This window comes from Manis pentadactyla, chromosome 11, assembly GCF_030020395.1.
Source record: "Manis pentadactyla isolate mManPen7 chromosome 11, mManPen7.hap1, whole genome shotgun sequence".
NCBI lineage: Eukaryota > Metazoa > Chordata > Mammalia > Pholidota > Manidae > Manis > Manis pentadactyla.
Window position 1 is genome coordinate 75,745,395 of NC_080029.1, and position 19,048 is coordinate 75,764,442.

General features: G+C 42.2%; 1 protein-coding gene and 1 long non-coding RNA gene across 6 annotated transcripts; both read left to right on the top strand.

Moving 5' to 3' along the window:
- The first annotated feature begins 1,718 nt into the window (after positions 1 to 1,718).
- HAUS4 (HAUS augmin like complex subunit 4) lies at positions 1,719 to 8,947 on the top strand. 5 transcript variants are annotated; one of them, XM_036884587.2, is made up of 10 exons: positions 1,719 to 1,936; positions 3,661 to 3,732; positions 4,951 to 5,093; positions 5,184 to 5,315; positions 5,675 to 5,809; positions 6,586 to 6,682; positions 7,201 to 7,346; positions 7,485 to 7,585; positions 7,947 to 8,015; positions 8,497 to 8,947. In XM_036884587.2, the coding sequence occupies exons 2-10, from the start codon at positions 3,714 to 3,716 to the stop codon at positions 8,678 to 8,680; spliced, it is 1,026 nt and encodes a 341-aa protein (XP_036740482.2). In that variant the 5' UTR covers positions 1,719 to 1,936; positions 3,661 to 3,713; the 3' UTR covers positions 8,681 to 8,947. The 5 variants fall into 5 exon arrangements, with proteins under 5 accessions (XP_036740482.2, XP_036740483.2, XP_057344572.1 ...); XM_057488589.1 differs by having other exon boundaries at positions 1,721 to 1,950; positions 7,455 to 7,585; XM_036884585.2 differs by having other exon boundaries at positions 1,721 to 1,936; positions 7,455 to 7,585.
- A 1,563-nt stretch (positions 8,948 to 10,510) lies between these two features.
- Positions 10,511 to 18,211, top strand: LOC118911951 (uncharacterized). Its single transcript, XR_008992540.1, has 4 exons — positions 10,511 to 11,785; positions 15,028 to 16,298; positions 16,486 to 16,535; positions 17,532 to 18,211. It is a non-coding gene; the product is annotated as an uncharacterized LOC118911951 (long non-coding RNA).
- Positions 18,212 to 19,048: the final 837 nt, after the last annotated feature.

The window sequence follows — 19,048 nt, forward strand, 5'->3', positions numbered from 1 at the left end:
CTCCCCTCTCCCCATACCTGAAGGCTCTGCACCCTTCACCTGCTCATTGCCCAAGCATTTTAGAGCTGCGTAGCCAAAGCTTTTAAGTACCATATTAGAAAAGTTGACAAATATGAGACATGAAATTTCAGTAGATTTCTGATCAGCATTGAGTCACCAAAGCATGCTTGCTATTTTGTTCCAAGTGCCATTTGTTAAGGACATTATGCCTGATATTTAATGATGCTGCACTACAGAGCTGAGGAAGCATAAATGATTTTTAAAAGCCTTAGAAAAATGACAGCACTTTAATATTAGGCATGAAAAGTGGCAGCTGATGAGATGACCAAGGATATAAGAATTTCTGCACTGGATCACACTATTCTTCTATGTACTGCTAATAGAATTCTTTAGTTGGTACTAAAGAAAAAGGTGAAAGTCTCTACCGTCTAGCACACCTAGTCCTGAGAATCCTCCCTATCTTCCCACGTATCAGCTTCCTCTCTGGTGCCAGAGATTTGCAATTTATTTGGTGCAAATTTCTTAGCACCATGTATTTATTTTGAAGTAGTTTACCTAATGATTAGATTCTTGGCAACTTTCCAAAGAGGGTGGGGATGGGATTTAATATGGAGGGTGAGCTGGGAGTTGCCTTGAAAGGAGCAATAAACAACCTCTGGTCAAAGCACATAGCCAGCCTGGGGTCAAGCCCAGGGAGTAAGTCAGGGATAATTGTCCCCTCATCCCATCACTGTCTTCTCCCCTCCAACCTTCTGCTGGGACCACCGTTGGCTGAAACCAGTCAGGGAATATGGGAACCCTGATGTCCTCACAGGTTGTCCTTACCAGTCTCCACAGGATGTTAAAGAGCAGAATGTGGGCCTGGCGGGGCAAAGGGAAGACATCCAGCTCATTGGTTTAGGGGTGGGCAGGTGACCCAGTCTGGCCAATAAGACATATGGGAAAGTCTGCGGTGAAGATTTTCTTCAGTTTCAGGGGATTTTCTTCCCCTTCCTTCCCACTTGGGACACTGTGGAGAGGATATAGTTCTTGGACTTTAGCGGCTGTCCTGTGACCATGAGGGAAATGCAAAGAGAACTTCAAAGAACCTCGACACCACGGAGCTACTTTAAAAAACCTTGGAAACTCCAGCTCCAGACTTCTCGTTAAGCAAACAATAAATGTATAGTTCAAAGAAAAAAGAGGGGGATCGGGGATGGTGAATGAAGGATGAGAGAGAAAAGAAAGGGCTGAGGAGTCTCGGGGTGCGGGAGTGGGGGATTCTCTAATCCACAGGGTAGGGCTGGTGGGCAACGCCTGACTGAGGAGACTTGCAAGCCTGGTGTAGGCAGCAGGTATGGGTCAGGTTTAACTCCGGGAGTCATGACCTTGAACAAGTCGCTTAACCTCTGCGCCTGTTTTCCCCTCTGTAAAATGGGTACGACAGTGACTTCTTTTAGGGCGCTGTAACGAGGAGAGGCGGGGCAAGTAAAACGCTTGACGAAGTGCCTGACTCACCGCAGGCCTTCCATAAATGTTAGCAATTATTACCATTTTCTCAACGTTTGCCCTCAACAAGGGCGGGTATCCAGGAAACGTGGCAAAGAAGCCTTCGCGGGGCCTCTCCCTTAACCAGCCCAGCCTCCAGAACCAGACTTCGCGGGCGGTTGGGAGTTCCGGGGGCGCGCCCGGACAGGGGCGGGGCCTGCCTTCCCGCCTCGAGCGCCCCGCCCCCCGCCCCTCCCGCGCTGCCGGACGTGCTCCTCGGCCCTTTCCCATCCCCCGAGCTTCCCGCGCTGTCCCCGGTGCCCAGCTTCCTGCAGCCCCTGTATGGGGCCCGAGCGAGAGGTTCCGGAGACTGGTCGCGGACGGGGTCCCGGGTGTCGACGCTGCTGGCCAGCCTGTCCCAGCCCGCGCCGCACGGCCTCGGGAGCTTCAGATGCCCCACGGTGTGCAGGTTTGCTTCAGAAGGTCGGCTGGCGGCGCTACGGAGAGGAGCTCTGGGAGGGTCAATCCGGCCAGTCCCCAGTTCCCGGCCGCCGAGGCCGCCCTCGCCCTTGGAAATCCTTGGCTGCCAGACAGAAGGGAAGTAGGCGCCATGGAGCCCGCTCCGCATTTTGATTCATCTCGGGCCCTGTAAGGGTCACATCTTGTGAAAATACCTGTAAAATCAATTTAACATTCAGTGCAGCGTGTGAAGACAGCTGTGAGAATTTAAAAGACGCCTGAGTCAGAACATTTAAATGCTTGGGTCCCGGTAGCAGCGTTTTAACACGTCTGAGTGCGGAGGGTGGAGAATCCAGCCTGATTGTCGCCACCGTTCACGCCCTGTAATATTTAAAAAGGGTTAAGAAAAGCACCCCCAAGTGGGTAGTTGTCTAGGGAGGGCGGAACAGCTGACTCTTGAAATTTGGGTTGGTCCTCATTTCCGTGTGTGAAATTTGCCTTCAAAACTTTTATTTTCAGGCTTGGATCAACGGTAAACAGAATTGTTAAAACCTTGAGCTTAACTAACTAGTGGCTGTTGTTGACAAGCTGACTGTGTTATTCTTAATGTCTCATAGAAAGCAGGAATCGTTATCTCAGTTTTTCAGGTGGGGGAAAATTTGGCACAAAAGAGTATTTTCCTTACATTCACACAGTAAAATGGCTGAGCTGCAAATTAAATCCTAGATGTCTTGACTCCTCAGCTGCGTCCACTTCTGGACCATGTTACAGAACAAATGAGTAATTAACTTTGATGTTAGCTGTAAAACGAGGGAGTAAACCAAATGTTTTCTGAACATCAACTGTTAAATCATAATAACCTTTGGTGTCTGTTCTGCTTTGGGAGGCTCCGTTGCCCTTTGGAGTTTGATACCTTACAGAGAGGAGGGGATGGAGCAAAGAAATGGAAAATAATGTCAAGGGAACAATTTTGCCTCCAAGAGGCCAAACTTTGCCCGTCTTTACTGCCCCTCCGTGTTGATGTCATTCCTCCATGCCTGGCCAAACACCAACAGCTCACATCCTGGCCTAGCTGCATTAACTACCCCTTTGCGTTACTTTTGGCACTGACCTCCCTGTCGGTCTTCTTGTCATGCTGTTTCCTTTAGCTGCTTTTTATTAATGTTGTTATGTGAAAACCAGTTGTTGTTCAAGTGTGGAATGATTTGTGACTCCTGAAGGATGATTCTAGGGTTAATGATCAAAAACTACCAACAGATCACAGATGAAGGGACAAGTTAAAGCAGCACAGGAAATTGTTGTGGAATTTGATAGCTTAGTTATTTGACTGAAGAAAAAAAGCAGACTGATTTTTTTCCCCCTTGCCCCAGTTCACCCATAACTGGAAAGCAGCCCAGTTTTAACTTAGACATGGGAGAAGAGCAACACCCTCCTGTTTACACTAGTGAATTGGGAAGTCTTTCCTACGGAGGCTCCTTTTTAAACAGTTTGGAACAAGTAGAAACATCTTTGTGCTTAAAACAGCAACATATTGTGTCACTTAAGTCTGTCCAGAAAATGTGTAAGATCTTGGGACCCAACATATGTGATATAAGTCCTTGCCCGTAGGAGGCACCCCTGAGGTTCCTCCTCAGTTTGTAGACAACAGAAATTCAAATCCAAGGTAGTTTTCTCTGGAGCAGCCAGCCAGTTTATTCATCTTTTTGTTTTCTTTCCCTGGGTTCCACAAAAAAGAATCCTAGAAAAATCAGGTGGCATCTGGAGATTTCTGCTCACCTGGAGAAGGGATGGAAATACTCCAACAAGGTAAGGGTTGCCATTTGCAAGAGGTTTGATGACTTATCCAGAGGTCTTATCCATGTTCTTGTCTCCTATCATAAAAGGGATTTATAATATTTACCAGTATGGTATCTCTAACAGAAGCCTAAGTTTCTGGGGAAACTAGAATACATGAAGATTCTTAAATGCTCTCTTACTGGGAAACAAGTTACCGCGACTCCTGTTGAGCATCTTCTTATGCAGTGGACTGAAAATTCAAGATGCTCTCATGCTGTGTCAGCAAGCTTGTCCTGAAAATAGGAGTGACCAGCAGACTCCTTGAAGGCTTCCTTCCTACCTGCATCTTGAATTTTCTCATATTTGGTTCTCCAAAATCTCAGAGCCTTCTATCTTGAATCCTTCCATCTCTTGAATTTTTTCCATATTACAGATCCTTTCTGTATTTTTGAATACTTCAAGAACTTGGAATCTTACATATTTTGACCATTTCTGTATTGATCCTTCAATGCCTGAGGGGGAAAGAACCAATTTCTTATTCTCCAAAAGGGCTTTATTATGTTCCAAAGAATGAAAAATTTGAGTGATAAGGAGTAACAGTGAAGACCCTATCAGAAAGCATGTGGGAAAATAGATGGAAAGACAGCCCCTTGAACATATGGAATAACCAGAGGATCCCAGGTTTCTTGCACTTTTTTTCACGCGTGAGCCGTTCTGCATCCACATGGGTTATTCAGCTCTTTTTACAATAAGGAGAATTTGGTTAGTTATTTTTTTACTTTGTCATAAGAGTACACCTTCTCTCAGTCTTGCTTATGTGACTAGAGATCACATTCAAAGTTGGAGCTTTACAATGTGTTTTTTTTCTTCCCTTCCTGAAGAACTCTAGTTATATTCTGTGTGAATGAGGCGTATTGGGTACTATTGTGATCCCTTCTGAAGGCTCCCTTACTCTTGATTCTCTTTGTCTAATATTTTCCAGCTGTATTTCCATTTTCTAAGATCTTAGTTTTATTATTCCCTAAATCTTGATTAATATCTTTGTGTATAGTATGATGCTTGTTACTTTGAGTATTGCTTCTAATTTATTTGTGGATTTTTAAAGAAAATTTAATTAGATTTTAAAAACTTGCCTGTCAAAACCTAGGGGTTATTTGGAAGTGAATATTAAGAGTTATGCTCAATTATATAAAGTAAAAGTCCGTACCTTTTTTGCTTTTTTGCCCCAATGGGGGACATACCATTAAGTGTGTAGCAAACAGCTTCCTCCTTGTAACCTGAGTGAAGAGGACCTGTTACAGAACCCACATTTCAGCCAACTACTGCTGAGTCTCTCACAGCACGTGGATGAAAGTGGCTTAAGCCTCACCCTGGCAAAGGAACAGGCTCAGGTAAGAGCCCTGGGAGAAGGGATGATAGGAGGAAGGAAAAAACCTTCCAAGAGTGAGAGGTTCCTACCTGAGGTTTTCTTGGTTTTCTAGGCATGGAAGGAAGTTCGACTGCATAAAACAACATGGTTGAGGTCTGAGATTTTACACAGAGTCATTCAAGAGCTGCTTGTGGACTACTATGTGAAGACACAAGAAACAGATTTAACTTCTGAGGACAAAAAGGTGAGGCAGGAGAGATGAAGTAGGGGTTGCTTATCAGCTAGAAGAATGACCAGGCCAACTACGGCTTCATCTGATTATATGGCCTAGGGGAAACAGGAGCTTTGAGTAGTGGTTATCAGAAAGAAATGGGCTGTAGTTACGGGGGAAGAGGTGGATGTGTATCAGGGTTGTGAAGAGAAAGATTGAGAGGAGAATGCTCTGGCAGCTGAGAAGTTATCTGAAAGGGATGACATGTTTGAGGATTTTGAAAATGTGTGAACCTTTTTTGTGAGGTTAGAGAACCTTTATTGGTGAGGATAGAGAAGGTGGTGTGGGAGAAGTCTTACAGTAACCTCTTGGTTTTTGCTTTTCTCTTTCAGTTTCATGAGACCCTTGAACAGCAGCTACTGGTGACTGAACTGACACGTCTCCTAGGTCCCTGCCAGGAGAGGGAGATGCCTTCGCCACTGGGGCTGGAGAAAGCAGACCTTCTGGAGCTCATGCCACCCTCAGAGGTCAGGGTTGGGCAGATACTGGGGCCAAAGAAGTGAAATGGCTTAATTTCTCCCATATACTTAAACATTTCTTGGTTAAGCTTTGCTTTTTAAAAATGATACACGTTCATAGGAGTCAAACTCAAATAAGAAAAGTGTTTCACAGAAGAAAGAAAAAGCTGAAATACGACATCTAAGAAATAAATACAGTATTATATACAGCTTAACATAAATGGTATATCCTCCATGCTTATATAGAGAATATAATCTGTTTTCACTGAAATATTCTGGACTTTTTTTTCAAGTCAATAAATAAATAAGATTATACCTGACAAGGCATTCTTAGAACAGTGTCCAGGCTCCTAATTAGTGTTCAGTGTTCTTATTATATTATCAGTTTAAATCACTGATAGGATTCCACTGTATGGGTGTAGTGTAATTTGTTTAACCTTATTGACAGATATTAAGGTTGTTTCTACATTTTTGCTGTTCGGAACCACACTGATATGAACATGCTAGATCATATGTGTCTGTGTCTTTGTATAATTATTTCCTGAATGTTAGTGCTCAAAGTGGGGTCGCTGGGTCAGAGGATACACACATTGGTACATATTGCCAAATTGCTCTCCAGATATTCTTTGCTAATTTGATAGGCTAAAAATGAGTCTCCCTGATGATGTCTCTTGATGCATTTCCTTTGGTTATCATTGACATTGTTATCAGTGTGTGCTTATGGACTGGATCTTCCTAGTTCCAACAGGCTATTTGCATCTCTCTTTTTGCTTCTGTGGCTGTAGGATTTTGTGTGGATGAGAGCTCGGCTCCCACTAGAAGTGGAGGAGCAGCTCAAGAAGAAATGCTTCACTCTGCTCTGCTACCATGATCCCAACTCAGGTGAGCGCTAGCTCCCTGTATTCTGCTCACAGTTGACCTTCAGAGCTCCTGGTCTGCACTTGTGAGAACAATGTATTTGAATTTAAGATTTGGAAGAAGCTAGCAAGCATTGGAGATGCTTATTTGTTTGTTTCCTTGCTGGTAGAATAAAAGCAAGGAATCTTGTGAGAACTTATATTCAGTAAGATACCAAGCAGGCGTGTCCTCTTGCTGCAAGGAAGGGTGAGCTCATTCTTTGCAGGAGAATAAAAATGGAATAGGAAGGGAAGTTAGGGCTAATAGGTGTTCCCCTTGTCTTTATTTCTATGATTTAAAAATTAAGGGCCCAATCTGGAATTAAAGGTAAGAGTGATGAGAACCTAATTATGAGAACTGAGCCATATTTAACAGGACAGCTGAGGGAAACCTGGAAGAAGACCGAATTTGTAGGGCTAGATGTAGGATGGGGCACTGAAAAATGGCCTTAGAAGGGCGGTAGTGATTAGTTTTCCTGTCCAGTCCTCTGTCTCTTTGCCCAGATTCAGACAGCAAAACCCTAAAAGCAGCAAAGGTGTGGAAACTGGCAGAGGTCCTGGTGGGTGAGAAGCAGCAGGGCCAGGAGGCCAAGAGCCAGCAGAAGGAGCAGATGGTGCTGCTGGAGAAGAAGAGTGCCACCTACTCCCAGGTTTGTCAGGGCAATGGGCACTTACAGGGAAGCCAAGGATTTCTGGTCTGTCTTCTTTTCTACTGTCTTCTGTTTATGCCCTTCTCCTCCTGCCTCTTGGGGGCCCAGGTGCTTCTCCGTTGCCTCTCCCTGCTGCAGAGGCTTCTGCAGGAGCACCGGCTTAAGAGTCAGTCTGAGTTAGACCGCATCAATGCCCAGTACCTGGAGATCAAGTGCAGCGCAATGATCCTTAAGCTGAGGTGAGCTGTGACCTGTGGGTCTAAGGAACTCTATCTCACATGCCACCCCCTCCATCCCTTGCCCTCATGCCACTCTCCTCACCACTATGCCTAGCACCTTGTGGGTATTCAGTAAACGTCACACAGGAATACTAGCCTTTGGATTACCCAGAAGCTCTCAACATTCTTGATTCTTTTATTTTAAAGCCTTCTGAAATAGGTGCTTTACTGTTAGATAAATTATTCAGGACATCAGAGTGATCTTGTTTATCCCATCACTGCTTAGCCCACACCTTGACCATGGGCAGGTACTGTGTGTCCCATTCCTAATCTGCTGCTGTCAGGAGTCCTCTGTCTGACATGTCTTTCTTTCCTCTGTCAGGATGGAGGAGCTAAAGATTTTGTCTGACACTTACACTGCTGAGAAAGTGGAAGTTCACCGTCTCATTAGGTGAGGACTCCCAAGACCCTGGTCCAACTGCTTGGAACTGGTTCCCACCCTCTCCAGACTCATTCATTTTAATGTGTTCACATTCTTGTCTACTTTCTGAGGAACCAGATCCTTATACAGTTGACCCTTGAACAACACAGTTTTGAACTATACCGATCCATCAACTATACCGATCAATATGTTTATTTTTTTCAATAAACATATTGAAAATGTTTTTGGAGATTAACAATTTGAAAAAACATTTTCTCACGCTTACTTTATTGTAAGAATACAGTATATAATACATACAACAGACAAAATCTGTGTTAATTAGCTGTTTATGTTATCAGTCAGGCTTGTGGCCAGCACTGGGATATTAGTAGTTAAGTTTTTGGGGAGTCAAAAGTTGTGTCCAGATTTTCAGCTGTGAGGGGTGGTGCCCCAATCACTGTGCGTTGTTCAAGGGTCAGCTGTATTGTATCTTCTGTGCCTGGCCTCATAGGGACCGTTTGGAGGAGGCCATTTGCCTACAAGAGCAAGACATGGAGAAGTCCCAGCAGGTCCTGAACACCTATGAAGTCCTTGGGGATGAGTTTGACAGGCTGGTAAAAGAGTACACCCAACTCAAGCAAGCAACTGAGAATAAGCGCTGGGCTCTCCAAGAGTTCAACAAGGCCTACCACTGAGCATGGTGAGGGGGACAAGAGGCCCAGCTGCTGCATAGGCACTGCCTCTTCCTGCTAAAAGGACCACCTCCACTCAGGGGAGTGTGGGGACACTTGGTGGAAACAGCAGTCTTTTAGGTACCCTCCTGCTTTCTTCTCAATTACAATGACCGAGTCTCTTCTGGAAAATGTAGCAGATTTATATAACTTTACGTACAGCTATTTGTCAGTGTCAGCCATATGTTATATTTGAGCATTTCCTGAATAAAGTGATGATATTGTTTCCTAGGAATTTAGTCTTTTTCCTTTGGGCAAAGATGGAAAAAGAGTTTTGAAGTCAAGGTGGGTAAGGACTGGATACTGAGTGGATCAGATAGAGACAGATCTATAACGCTTACGCTAAGAGCAGGAGGTAGAAGCGCCAGCCTGCGCACATGGAGTCTTAAGAGGCTTCATTCTTGGAGAGCAGAAATGGATTAAATCTGGGTTTGCTCTTGAAGAACTATAATCCTCAGAAGAACGCTAGATGTTAAAGTGGGTAGGGAATTCTGTCACTGGCTCTCAGTGGGGCAGTTACAATAAAGCAGCAAGGCATCCAGCTCCATTAGAGAAACAGACATGAGCCACTTGTGCTCCTGGTTCCCTCTGGTATGGTTTGAGGCTATTTCTTTCTCGGGAAGCAGAGAGTAGGAAGAGATCACCCTGAGGAACCAAGTTTCACAGTTCACTTAGCTTAGAACCAGGCAGGGCCCTTGCTGATGTCAAAGCAGGCACTGAGAAGAGAAGCCGGACTCTACTGTTACTTAGAAGAGCCTACTCAGCTTTCCAAACCACTTTTCAGGGAGACTATCTTGAGACATTCTTAAGGTAAGAGCAAATAATGATGGTTGGTTTGGTTTACAGGAAAAATTAAAATCTTTCACTCAACTTTAAGTTTTTCTGAAAATGGTGGATCCTGCCATGTGTCTATAAGCAAATGTTGGCATACACAAAAATGAACAAATAGCAATGAAACAACTCCAATAGTTAATACTGTTTAGTTCTATAGTTCTTTTACCCCAGCATTTTTAGGAGAAGTGAATTGGGAATTATATGGTAGAGCCTTAGTAGGGAAGGCATATTGGATTCAGACTTTGTGGGGTGAGTTTGAGATAGAATTTTGGAAAAAGTGTCAGATAGTGAAAGGGGAAGCAGTGCATGAAGTCACATGAGCAGATGACACACCAAGGAAAGCCTTAGTCTTAAATGACTGAAATTTGAGAAAAATATCCCATGGCTTCAATCAAGACTCTGGAGAGCAGATTTAAGAAATGTTTAGATTTCCAACCACCTGAAAAAGCAAAATGGCTTCCAAGACAGTGGTTCCCAGCGCTGGCCTCCCAGACGGCATGGGGTGGACAGCAGCTGTTTCTTGTGTTTCCAGAAGCCTACAGAAAGCTGAATGTTGCCTACAACACTGCAGCATAAGTTACTTTTTTAAAACATTTATTAGTTAAAAAAAATTGTGCTTTGTAAAAAAATTCAAACAAGTATATAATAGTAAAAAGTAAAACTGACCCACACCCCCCACACAGCCCCTCATTATCCCAATCCACCTCCCCAGAGTAACCAGTGATGGGGTACATATGTTGCCAGACCTTTTTCTAAAAATATGCAAACATAGATAGTAGCTCATACTACTGTTAGAGTATGGCTGTATCATAATTTAGCCATTCCCTTCATGATAGATATTTACATTGTTTCCAATATGCCCTTTTACAAAAGTGCTTACTTGCCATATCATTGCATGTGTATCTTGCTCAAGTCTTTACCTTTTTTGTGTTTTAGTAATTCAGTATATTTTTGTTAATTAATAAGCTCATGAATGTAGTTTGATAGCAAAACTCTTTCAAAATACTTTCATAGGTGGGGAAAGGGACCCAAGGAGCATTGAATGCCACCCTAAGGGAGCACTCCTGGAGTTGGTCTTGCTCCTTCCACTCCTCATGACTGAGAGGCAGGTTTGCAGGAGCGTGTCTATTGCGGAGTAGACGGGAAGGGGACTTGGCAAACGGGCATGTGGAGGTGACCGCTGACGTTAGCATCTTGGACCTCTGCCGACCTCGCACTTTTCAGAGATTTGTATTTACTGCCTCTCCATTCTTTCATAGGCACATCTCTCTTCACTTGTCTTAACACACCAGGTCAGGAATTAAGTCTTGTTGATTCTTCTCGCATAATAAAAGGCAAAGTAAATCAGCTCAACTTGGAATAGAATCACTCTCCAGGTCTGTGGGACAAAGTCTGTCTCCTCAAAAAAAATCAATGAAGGGTGAATATCGGTTCCCAAGGGAGTGACCCTATATTCTTCCTCAGCCCGCACAAGTAGGAAATCCAGGGCTCCCTAAAGGCCAGCCTGATGCTCCCCAAAGGAGAGGGGATTCCCAGATGTTCAGCCTCCCTCTGGGGCCCCTCATCCCATGAAGAGTCTCTCCATATGACCCATCTGGAAGGACCTTGGCTAGATTTTGTTAAAGGAATTGGCAGGTGTCCTTACACCTTCAGACATTGAAAACAGGAGTCAGCTCATAATGGACAAGATGAGCAATCTGTAGAAAGAATTTACCCTAAAAGATGGTTTATATTCACATGGTTGAGGTCTAGCCAAAGTGACCAAATAAGGCCTGGTCTCAGAAAAAAACAACTGAAATTTAGAGAGACCTAAATGTACTAAAACTGGCTGAAGACAGAACATGTAACTGAAAGGAAACAGCCAGCCCAGAGTTTAGGAAAGAGTTATTCAATTCAAAGAGCAAGATCGGGGTTCACCGGAAAAACAACCTATTATATTTTTATTTTTGATTTTATTTAAAATAATGACATTTATTTTAAGGAACTGACTCGTGATTATGGGGCTGGCAAGTCTGAAATTTTGCCTGGTAAAAATTTCAGGCAGGCTGCAGGCTGGAAACTCAAGCAGAAGTGATGCTGCAGTCCTGACACAGAATTTCTTCTCTGGGAAACCTCAGTTTTTGCTCTTAAGGATTGGAGCAAAATGTTGACTGGATGAGACCTGCCCTCATCAAGGTTCTCTGTTTTACTTGAAGTCAACTGACTGTAGATGTTAACACTTCAAGGCAACACTAGGTTAGTGTTTGACCAAATAACTGTGTACTATAGGCTAGCTAAGTTGACACATAAAATTCACGAGCCAACAGGCATACTGGTTTTCATTCAACCCTAAACCTGCTTGAAAGAGACACTGAACCGGGGGGAGGGGGTATGAGTTAGATCACTGGATAGAGGGTCTGTACTGGGGGAAGGAAAAATGCCTGGTTACATACTCTCTCCAGCAAGTAAGTTTTTGGATTTATTTATTCAAAATAAAAGCCTTGAGATTTTATTAGACACCAGACATGATTTCTAAGCACTTTGCATGTAATAATTGCATGTAAAAATTTATCACAGCAAATATCTGAGGTAAGTACTATGGCCATCTCCATATTACAAAAAGGGAACCTTAAGTAAGGTGTGGAGAGATCAGGTAACTTGTATAACGTCACAAAGCTTGTAGGTTGAAGAGCCCTGGCATAAACCCAGGCAGTAGCTCCAGAACCTGCTGTCCTGAGATCCTCTGATGCCCTTGATCCAAGCTTACACCCTTCAGGCACTACCATGTTTACTGATTTGATTACCCTGGACTCTGGGAAGGGGATGCCCCACATAACAGATGAATATCCCTGCCACTGGGAAGCACTGTCCTCCCATGTACATTGGCAGTGATGTATAAATAATGGTCTCTAGTGAGTGTTATGGTGTGTTGGAGACATAGGAGCCTGCCAACAAATAGAGGCTCCGGGCCTACAAAGCTGAGGCCAAGGCCTATACCAGAAGACCTCACCAAGGTCCTGCCACCCTATGAGACCAGCCAGCATGGTCATTGGGTATCTTTCCCCTGCCACTGCTCCACCCTTCTCAGGTCTTTGTTTTGGGCCCTGAAAATTGTCCTAACTGTCCCTCCTCTCACCTTATGTACCTCTGCTAGACCAGTTTTTCTGATGATTCTTATTTGCTTTTCCTACTTCGTCATTTTCACTTCATTCTGTCACTTCTCTTTTCAGAATACTTCAGGTCTCCCCACAGCATCCAAATACAGTCCATGTAGCTTAAGCCCCCTCCCTGCCTTGGGCTCACTTGCCCTTTCATGCTTTCCTGTGCTTGTTACAATTCTGGCCACCTGGCGAAAACTCTTCTGCTCATAAAATTCTACATTTCTGAGGTTCTGCTGCCCTATTATCATTCCAGCTAGAAAAGGTCTCACTATCATTTAAATCCCCACAGTCTTTTGTTACAACTTCTTTAAAGTGCTTGTCATGCAAAGCCTTGAATTTTCATCACAATAATTGGAGGTACATTTATTTAATCCTGTCTACATCAGATTCTCTTGGAGGGCAGCTGGTGGTAAGGCAGGCGTTCTCAATCTTTTTGGTTTCAGGGCCCCTTTACTCTCAATGGCTTTAAAGGACTCCAAAGAGCTTTTGTTTATGTAAGTTTTATCTATAGATACTTCTCATATTAAAAATATGAGAGGAAGGCTGGACAGCTACAGAGCCTGCAGAGGAGGGGAGCCTTCAAAAGAAAGGAGAATGTAAACAAGTAGACAGACCAGGGAGAGATCACGGGTTTTACACACATTTAAAAAATGTCTTCCATATAATATAAACTTGTTTATCAGTAGATTCAGAGACACTGAGAAGTGACTGGTGGTCACCATGGGGGAGGGGGTGGGATGGGTGTGTAGAAAGGGTGAGGGGGATAGAGGGGCACAAAAATCTCAATCATAATGTAAATTGGTCACGGGGATGGTAGTACAGCATGGAGATTATGGTCAAATGATTCTGTAACATGTTGACAGATAGCAACTGCACTAGTTGGGGTGAGGATTTAACAACGTGTGTAACTAACTGTTGAACCATTGTGTTGTATACTTGAAACCAATAAAGACTGCATATCATGATAATTCAATTAAGCAAATAGATAAATAAAAATAAACCTGATTACAGAAAATTGGAAAGTATGATTTTTTCCACATATCAAGGTCATTCTCTATGTACAATTTGTAAACAGTGTTATAGAATGGCATATCATTGGACATTTCTCATGATATTAAAGTTTCTCTGACAATATTGATCTTAATGACTGCTTAAGATTTCATTGCATGGATAATTTATTTAACCATACCCCTATGGGATATCCAACTTGTTTTATATTTTTTGTAATCATAAAAAAAATACTACACTAAGCATTTCTCTTAACTAATCTTTGTCCTGGTTTGTGAAGATTGTCTAGGATAGCTTTCTAGGGTGAAAATTATAGATGATATGTCTTCAGGTTAAGATCAAAAGCTCTTAGGTCAGTTGACCTAGGTTTGCACCCCATCTAAACCCCTTCTTAGGTGGGGCAAGTCACTTAACCTAAGACTGAGTTCCTTTACCTATATTTGTATAGCACTTCCTACCTCACAGAGTTCTTGTGAAGATTCAGGACTCCTGTGAATGTAAAGTGCTTTTCATAGTACCTGACACAAAATAGGGCCTCAATAAATATTAGCTGTTATTGAAGTAACTAAATAGCACTAGACTCATAGACACCGAGAAGGGACTAATGGTTACCAAGGGGGACAGGTTGGGGTGGTGATGGGGAGGGTGAAGGGGATAAAGGAGCACAATAATTTGCAATCCCAATATAAATTAGTCACGGGGATGGTAGTACAGAATGGAGAATACAGTTAATGATTCTGTAATATCTTACTACGTTGATAGATAGTAACCGCACTAGAGGGGAGTGAAGATTTAATAATATGGGTAACTTTTGAACCACTGTGTTGTATATTTGAAACCAATATAAGATTGTATATCAATGATATTTGAATTTAAAAAATTTGCTGTTATTGTTATCACAAATTAAATTCACATATTAACCACATACACATATACACATACAACTAGTCTGTTTCTGGGCTTTGATTTAGCTCTTTCATTCTGTCTTTGTACCACGGCACATTGTAGCCCTTTATTTGTTTATATATTGCTTATTTAATAAAGGGTTTGAGGTAAAGGGCTTAAAATACAGTAAATTCTCTCCTTTCTCCTCTTTTTCTGAGTTTTCTTTGCTTTTCTTGTCTGATTTTCATTATGGTAGAATCATTTTATCAACTAACAAAAGCTTCCATTAGAGTCATGATTGATTGTTGTGAAAGTGAGAAATGAATTTGGTAGAGAATTGGCATCTTTATAAGGCTCATTTGTTCTAAGAATATGGCTTGTCTCCACTTTTTTCCAGTCTTTCATTGTATTTCACCACAAAATTTTGTTATTTTCTTTATATAGTTTCCTCACATTTTTCAGTAAGGTGACAGCTCAGTATTTTATGGTTGGTGTTGCTGTTCCACTGTGAATAGGGGAATACACTCACCATAACTAATATACATTGAAGGACTACTATGTGCAGGTAGGTTCTAAATGCTTTACTATTTTAACTAATTTAATCCTCATAACAGCAGTATAAGATAAGAACTATTATTTATATTCCCATTTCATGGATTAGGAAACTGAGGCCAGAGGGGGTAGGTTCAGATAGAATATGGATGAACAGGGCTTTAACCCTCTGCCTTCTGGCTCCACAGGCCATGATTTAACTTATGTTATTGGGATATTTTTATTAACAATGTCTTCTAACTGGTTATTCTTAGCATATAAAATGCTACAGACTTGACTTGTCTTTGTCTTATATCAAGTGATTTCTCTGGATCCTATTATCAATTTTCATCATTTTAGAATTGATTCTCATGGATTTTCTATGTATACAATCATATCATCTGCAAACAAAGATAAATTTGCCTCTTCTTTCCAAAAGTTGTGACCCCATTTAAAAAAATTTCCAGTCTTATTGTTTTGGATTTTTCAGAGTAATATTAAATAACAGTGATGAGAGTAGATTTCTCTGTTTTATTTTATTTTGTCATAAATTGCTGACTTCATATATCTACGTAGATGTTTTTATATATGAAGAATATTAAGACTATTAAGAATGTTTATAGAAAATGGAATTGAACTACCATGTTCTCTTTGGTTACTATTAAAAACGATCAAATGCTTTTCTTCTTTGGTTTATTTTTGACCTGTTATATAAATAAGTTTCCTAATACCTAGCCTTGTGTTAATTCCTAGAATTAAACCCTAATTGCTTGTGGTATGTGATTATTATGTTAATATACTGTTGAATTTTATGTGTTAATATTAAATATTTTAGGATTTTTACATGTATATTCATAAGTGAGATTGCATTGTAGGGTCTTTTTTAGAGGGATACTATTTTAGACAGGTTTCGATATTAGTATATTCTGACTTCATAAACAAATTGGGTAGTTTTCCATCTTTTTCTATGTTCTAGGACAGTTTCTATTTTCTATTCATTTTGACAGATAAACACTGTATAATAGAGATGACAAGGAAGAGAATGCAAATCGGCACAGATTATTTTGCCTCTGCCACTTTTGTAGCTGGAGGACAGCCTTGATTGTGAAGAAGCAATTTGGAGCAGTAGGAGGGTCAGACAGGCCATTATTCTGGTGTTGGTGCAGGCTGGCTGGCAGGCTGAGGTGAGTGAAGGCAGTCTGGGATCAGGCAAGTGCTGAGGGAGGAGGGGAGCCCAAGAAAAGATGAAAGGAGGGTTTGCCATGCGATAGAGGTGTTTAGGCAAGGACATAAAAACAGGATCAGGGAGAAGAACTGGGCCTGAAAGTGAGGAAGGATTATTTGGGAGTGATTATCTTTTTTGCCTTGCAGAAAAGCTTCCAGTGCTCTAGCCTGTTCCTCACTGGCTCCTGTTGGAGAAAGTAAGATTATTTCTCACCCAGGGTATTTGCCCCTCTGTCCTACCATCTCTCTATCTTCACCCCAGGAAAGGCCTACATCTAGCATAGGCCAATAACAGCGATTGACAGGCTTCTGAGCACAAGAGTTCAGCATGAAGGGCAGAGCGTAAGACAGACTTCACTAACTTTGACTTTATGCCTCGGGCCAAGCCCTTTGCAGAGCTCTCCATTTCTTTTTCAGTCCTTCCCTTCTGCTTCTCTGTAGCTCATATTGGCAGACCCATAATCCATGCTGCTTTTTAAGGCTCAGGAAAGTGCTGTAGGCAGAAAGCAATGTGGTATGGAATTACTGGGAACTGTTCAGCATCATATCTGCCAGATAGCTGAGGCCATTTTCAGTGAAAGAACAAAGACATCACAAACAAATGAAATTCAGCCCAACTAAACTTACTTTAAAGTCAGTCAGAAATTCTAGGCCCTTTTTACACAAATTCTTTTGAAAATTATTTTAACTGATGGCAAAACTGACATCACTGTTTCATAGATTTTTTTCCCCTCTCCCTCTCACTGATGGATAGGTTAGTTAACAACCAACAGAGCAGCCACCAGCTTGACATCAGGAGGAAGATGCCAGGAGCACAGACGGTCCACAACCCAGATAATTAGCTTCTGAAGAAGAAACATCTAATAAGTCTTCTGTGAATGCAGACTTTGGCTGGGCACAGCTAGGGCAGAGAACTAGCAGGCCTCCTCAATGACTCTTTGTTTACCTTTTAAAATGTGGGTAGAGCACTCACCCACTTTCTATGGACAACCACCTACTCATAAGATCTGCAGGGTAGAATTTCAAGTACCAAATTAGTATTGTAGACACTCCATCCTAAAGGAGGGGGAGCCTAACTCCTTGCTCCTCAAGTGTGGGATGTACATAGTGATTTGCTTCCAAAGAGTACAGGATGAAAGTGAGAGGAGTATAATTTTACAGTGGATAAATCTGATAAATACTTTTTTTGCCAGGTGATATAGGTCAACATTGACAGTCATAAGTCACATTGACAGTATGTACTCTTGATATGATGTGATGAAAATGACACTCTACCTCTGTGATCTTCCTCCCCAAAACCCATAATTCTGGTCTAATCATGAGAAAACCATTAAATTCCAATAGAGAGGCATCCTACAGTATACCTGACTAGTACTCCTCAAAACTGTCAAGGTCGTTGAAAACAGAGCATCTGAGAAACTGTCACAGCCCAGAGGAGCCTAAGAAGACATGGCAACTATATGTAACCTGGTATCCTGGATGGGATCTTGGAACAGAAAGTGGATATTAGGTAAAAACTAAGGAACTCTGAACAAACTATGGACTTTAGTTAATAAAAATGTATCAGTATTGGTCCATGAATTGAAACGAATGTACCATAACAATGTTAAGATGTTAATAATAGAGAAAGCTGTGGGGAGGCATATGGGAACTTGCTGGGCTATCTGCTCAATTTTTATGTACATTTAAAACTGTTCTAAGAAATAAAGTCTAGTAATAATAATGACTACAGGAATCAAATGAAGACTAAGATGGAACAAAAGCACATCCAATCCCTTTTAGGATTCATGGGCATTTTCTTAGTTCTTTGACTTTCAGACTTCCATCCTTTTGGGGCACCCAGGGCTCCTTAGAGCTTACTTATCCTATCCACACCCTTTTAGTGTTTCCCAGGACTCTGTCCCCCACGGGCCATGGTGATCTCATCCAGTCTCATGGCTTCAGTCACTGCATTTCTTCTGGTGATTTCCATATCTTGTCTGGTTCAGATCGCTGTTCATCCCACTCTCTATTACACAGCGCCCCCTAGGCGTCCAATTCAGTATTCCCAAACCTACACACCGATTCTCCTCCGTCAACAGGCTTCTCTCATTTCTCGTCGCACTCACGGAGAGGCCCACAACCCTGGGTATCACCCCCAGACTTCTCTTTCTCAGGGCTTCCTGCCAGTCGGTCCCTAACTTCCGTCAACACCTCCTGTTTGGAGCCTTTTGTACTGTGTTCTCTTTTCCACTCCCACTGTCAGACCCTCAACACTTCTGGACTCCTTGCCTTCATGCACTCGCTTTCTCCTCCACATGTCTGTCCTTGCTTCATTCCTTTCCTTCTTTCCTGTCCCTTGAGCAGGAATTGACAAAGGAAAATGTAGAGATCTCTCAGGCTTCCACCAGACAGCTCATGACTCCTCTCCTCTGTAATTCCTCACTATTAATTCCTTCTCTGTCTTCAGGGATGTGTGTATGCGTGTGTGTGTGTGTGTGTGCGCGCGTGGTGTTTATTTGCCTTTTGTGTTTGAAATAAAGAACTACGAGGAATTAGTGGTTGAGTTGCCACAGTTAAAAAATATACTAAGGCCCATAGCTCAATTGAAGAGCAACAGCCATTAACCCGGTTTTTCCCAAGGTTCAGATGGACCTAAGTAGTGACACAATAACCACTTTTGGATTAGGTAACGGGAAAAGTTGACAAAAGATGGCTGCAGAATTCAAAT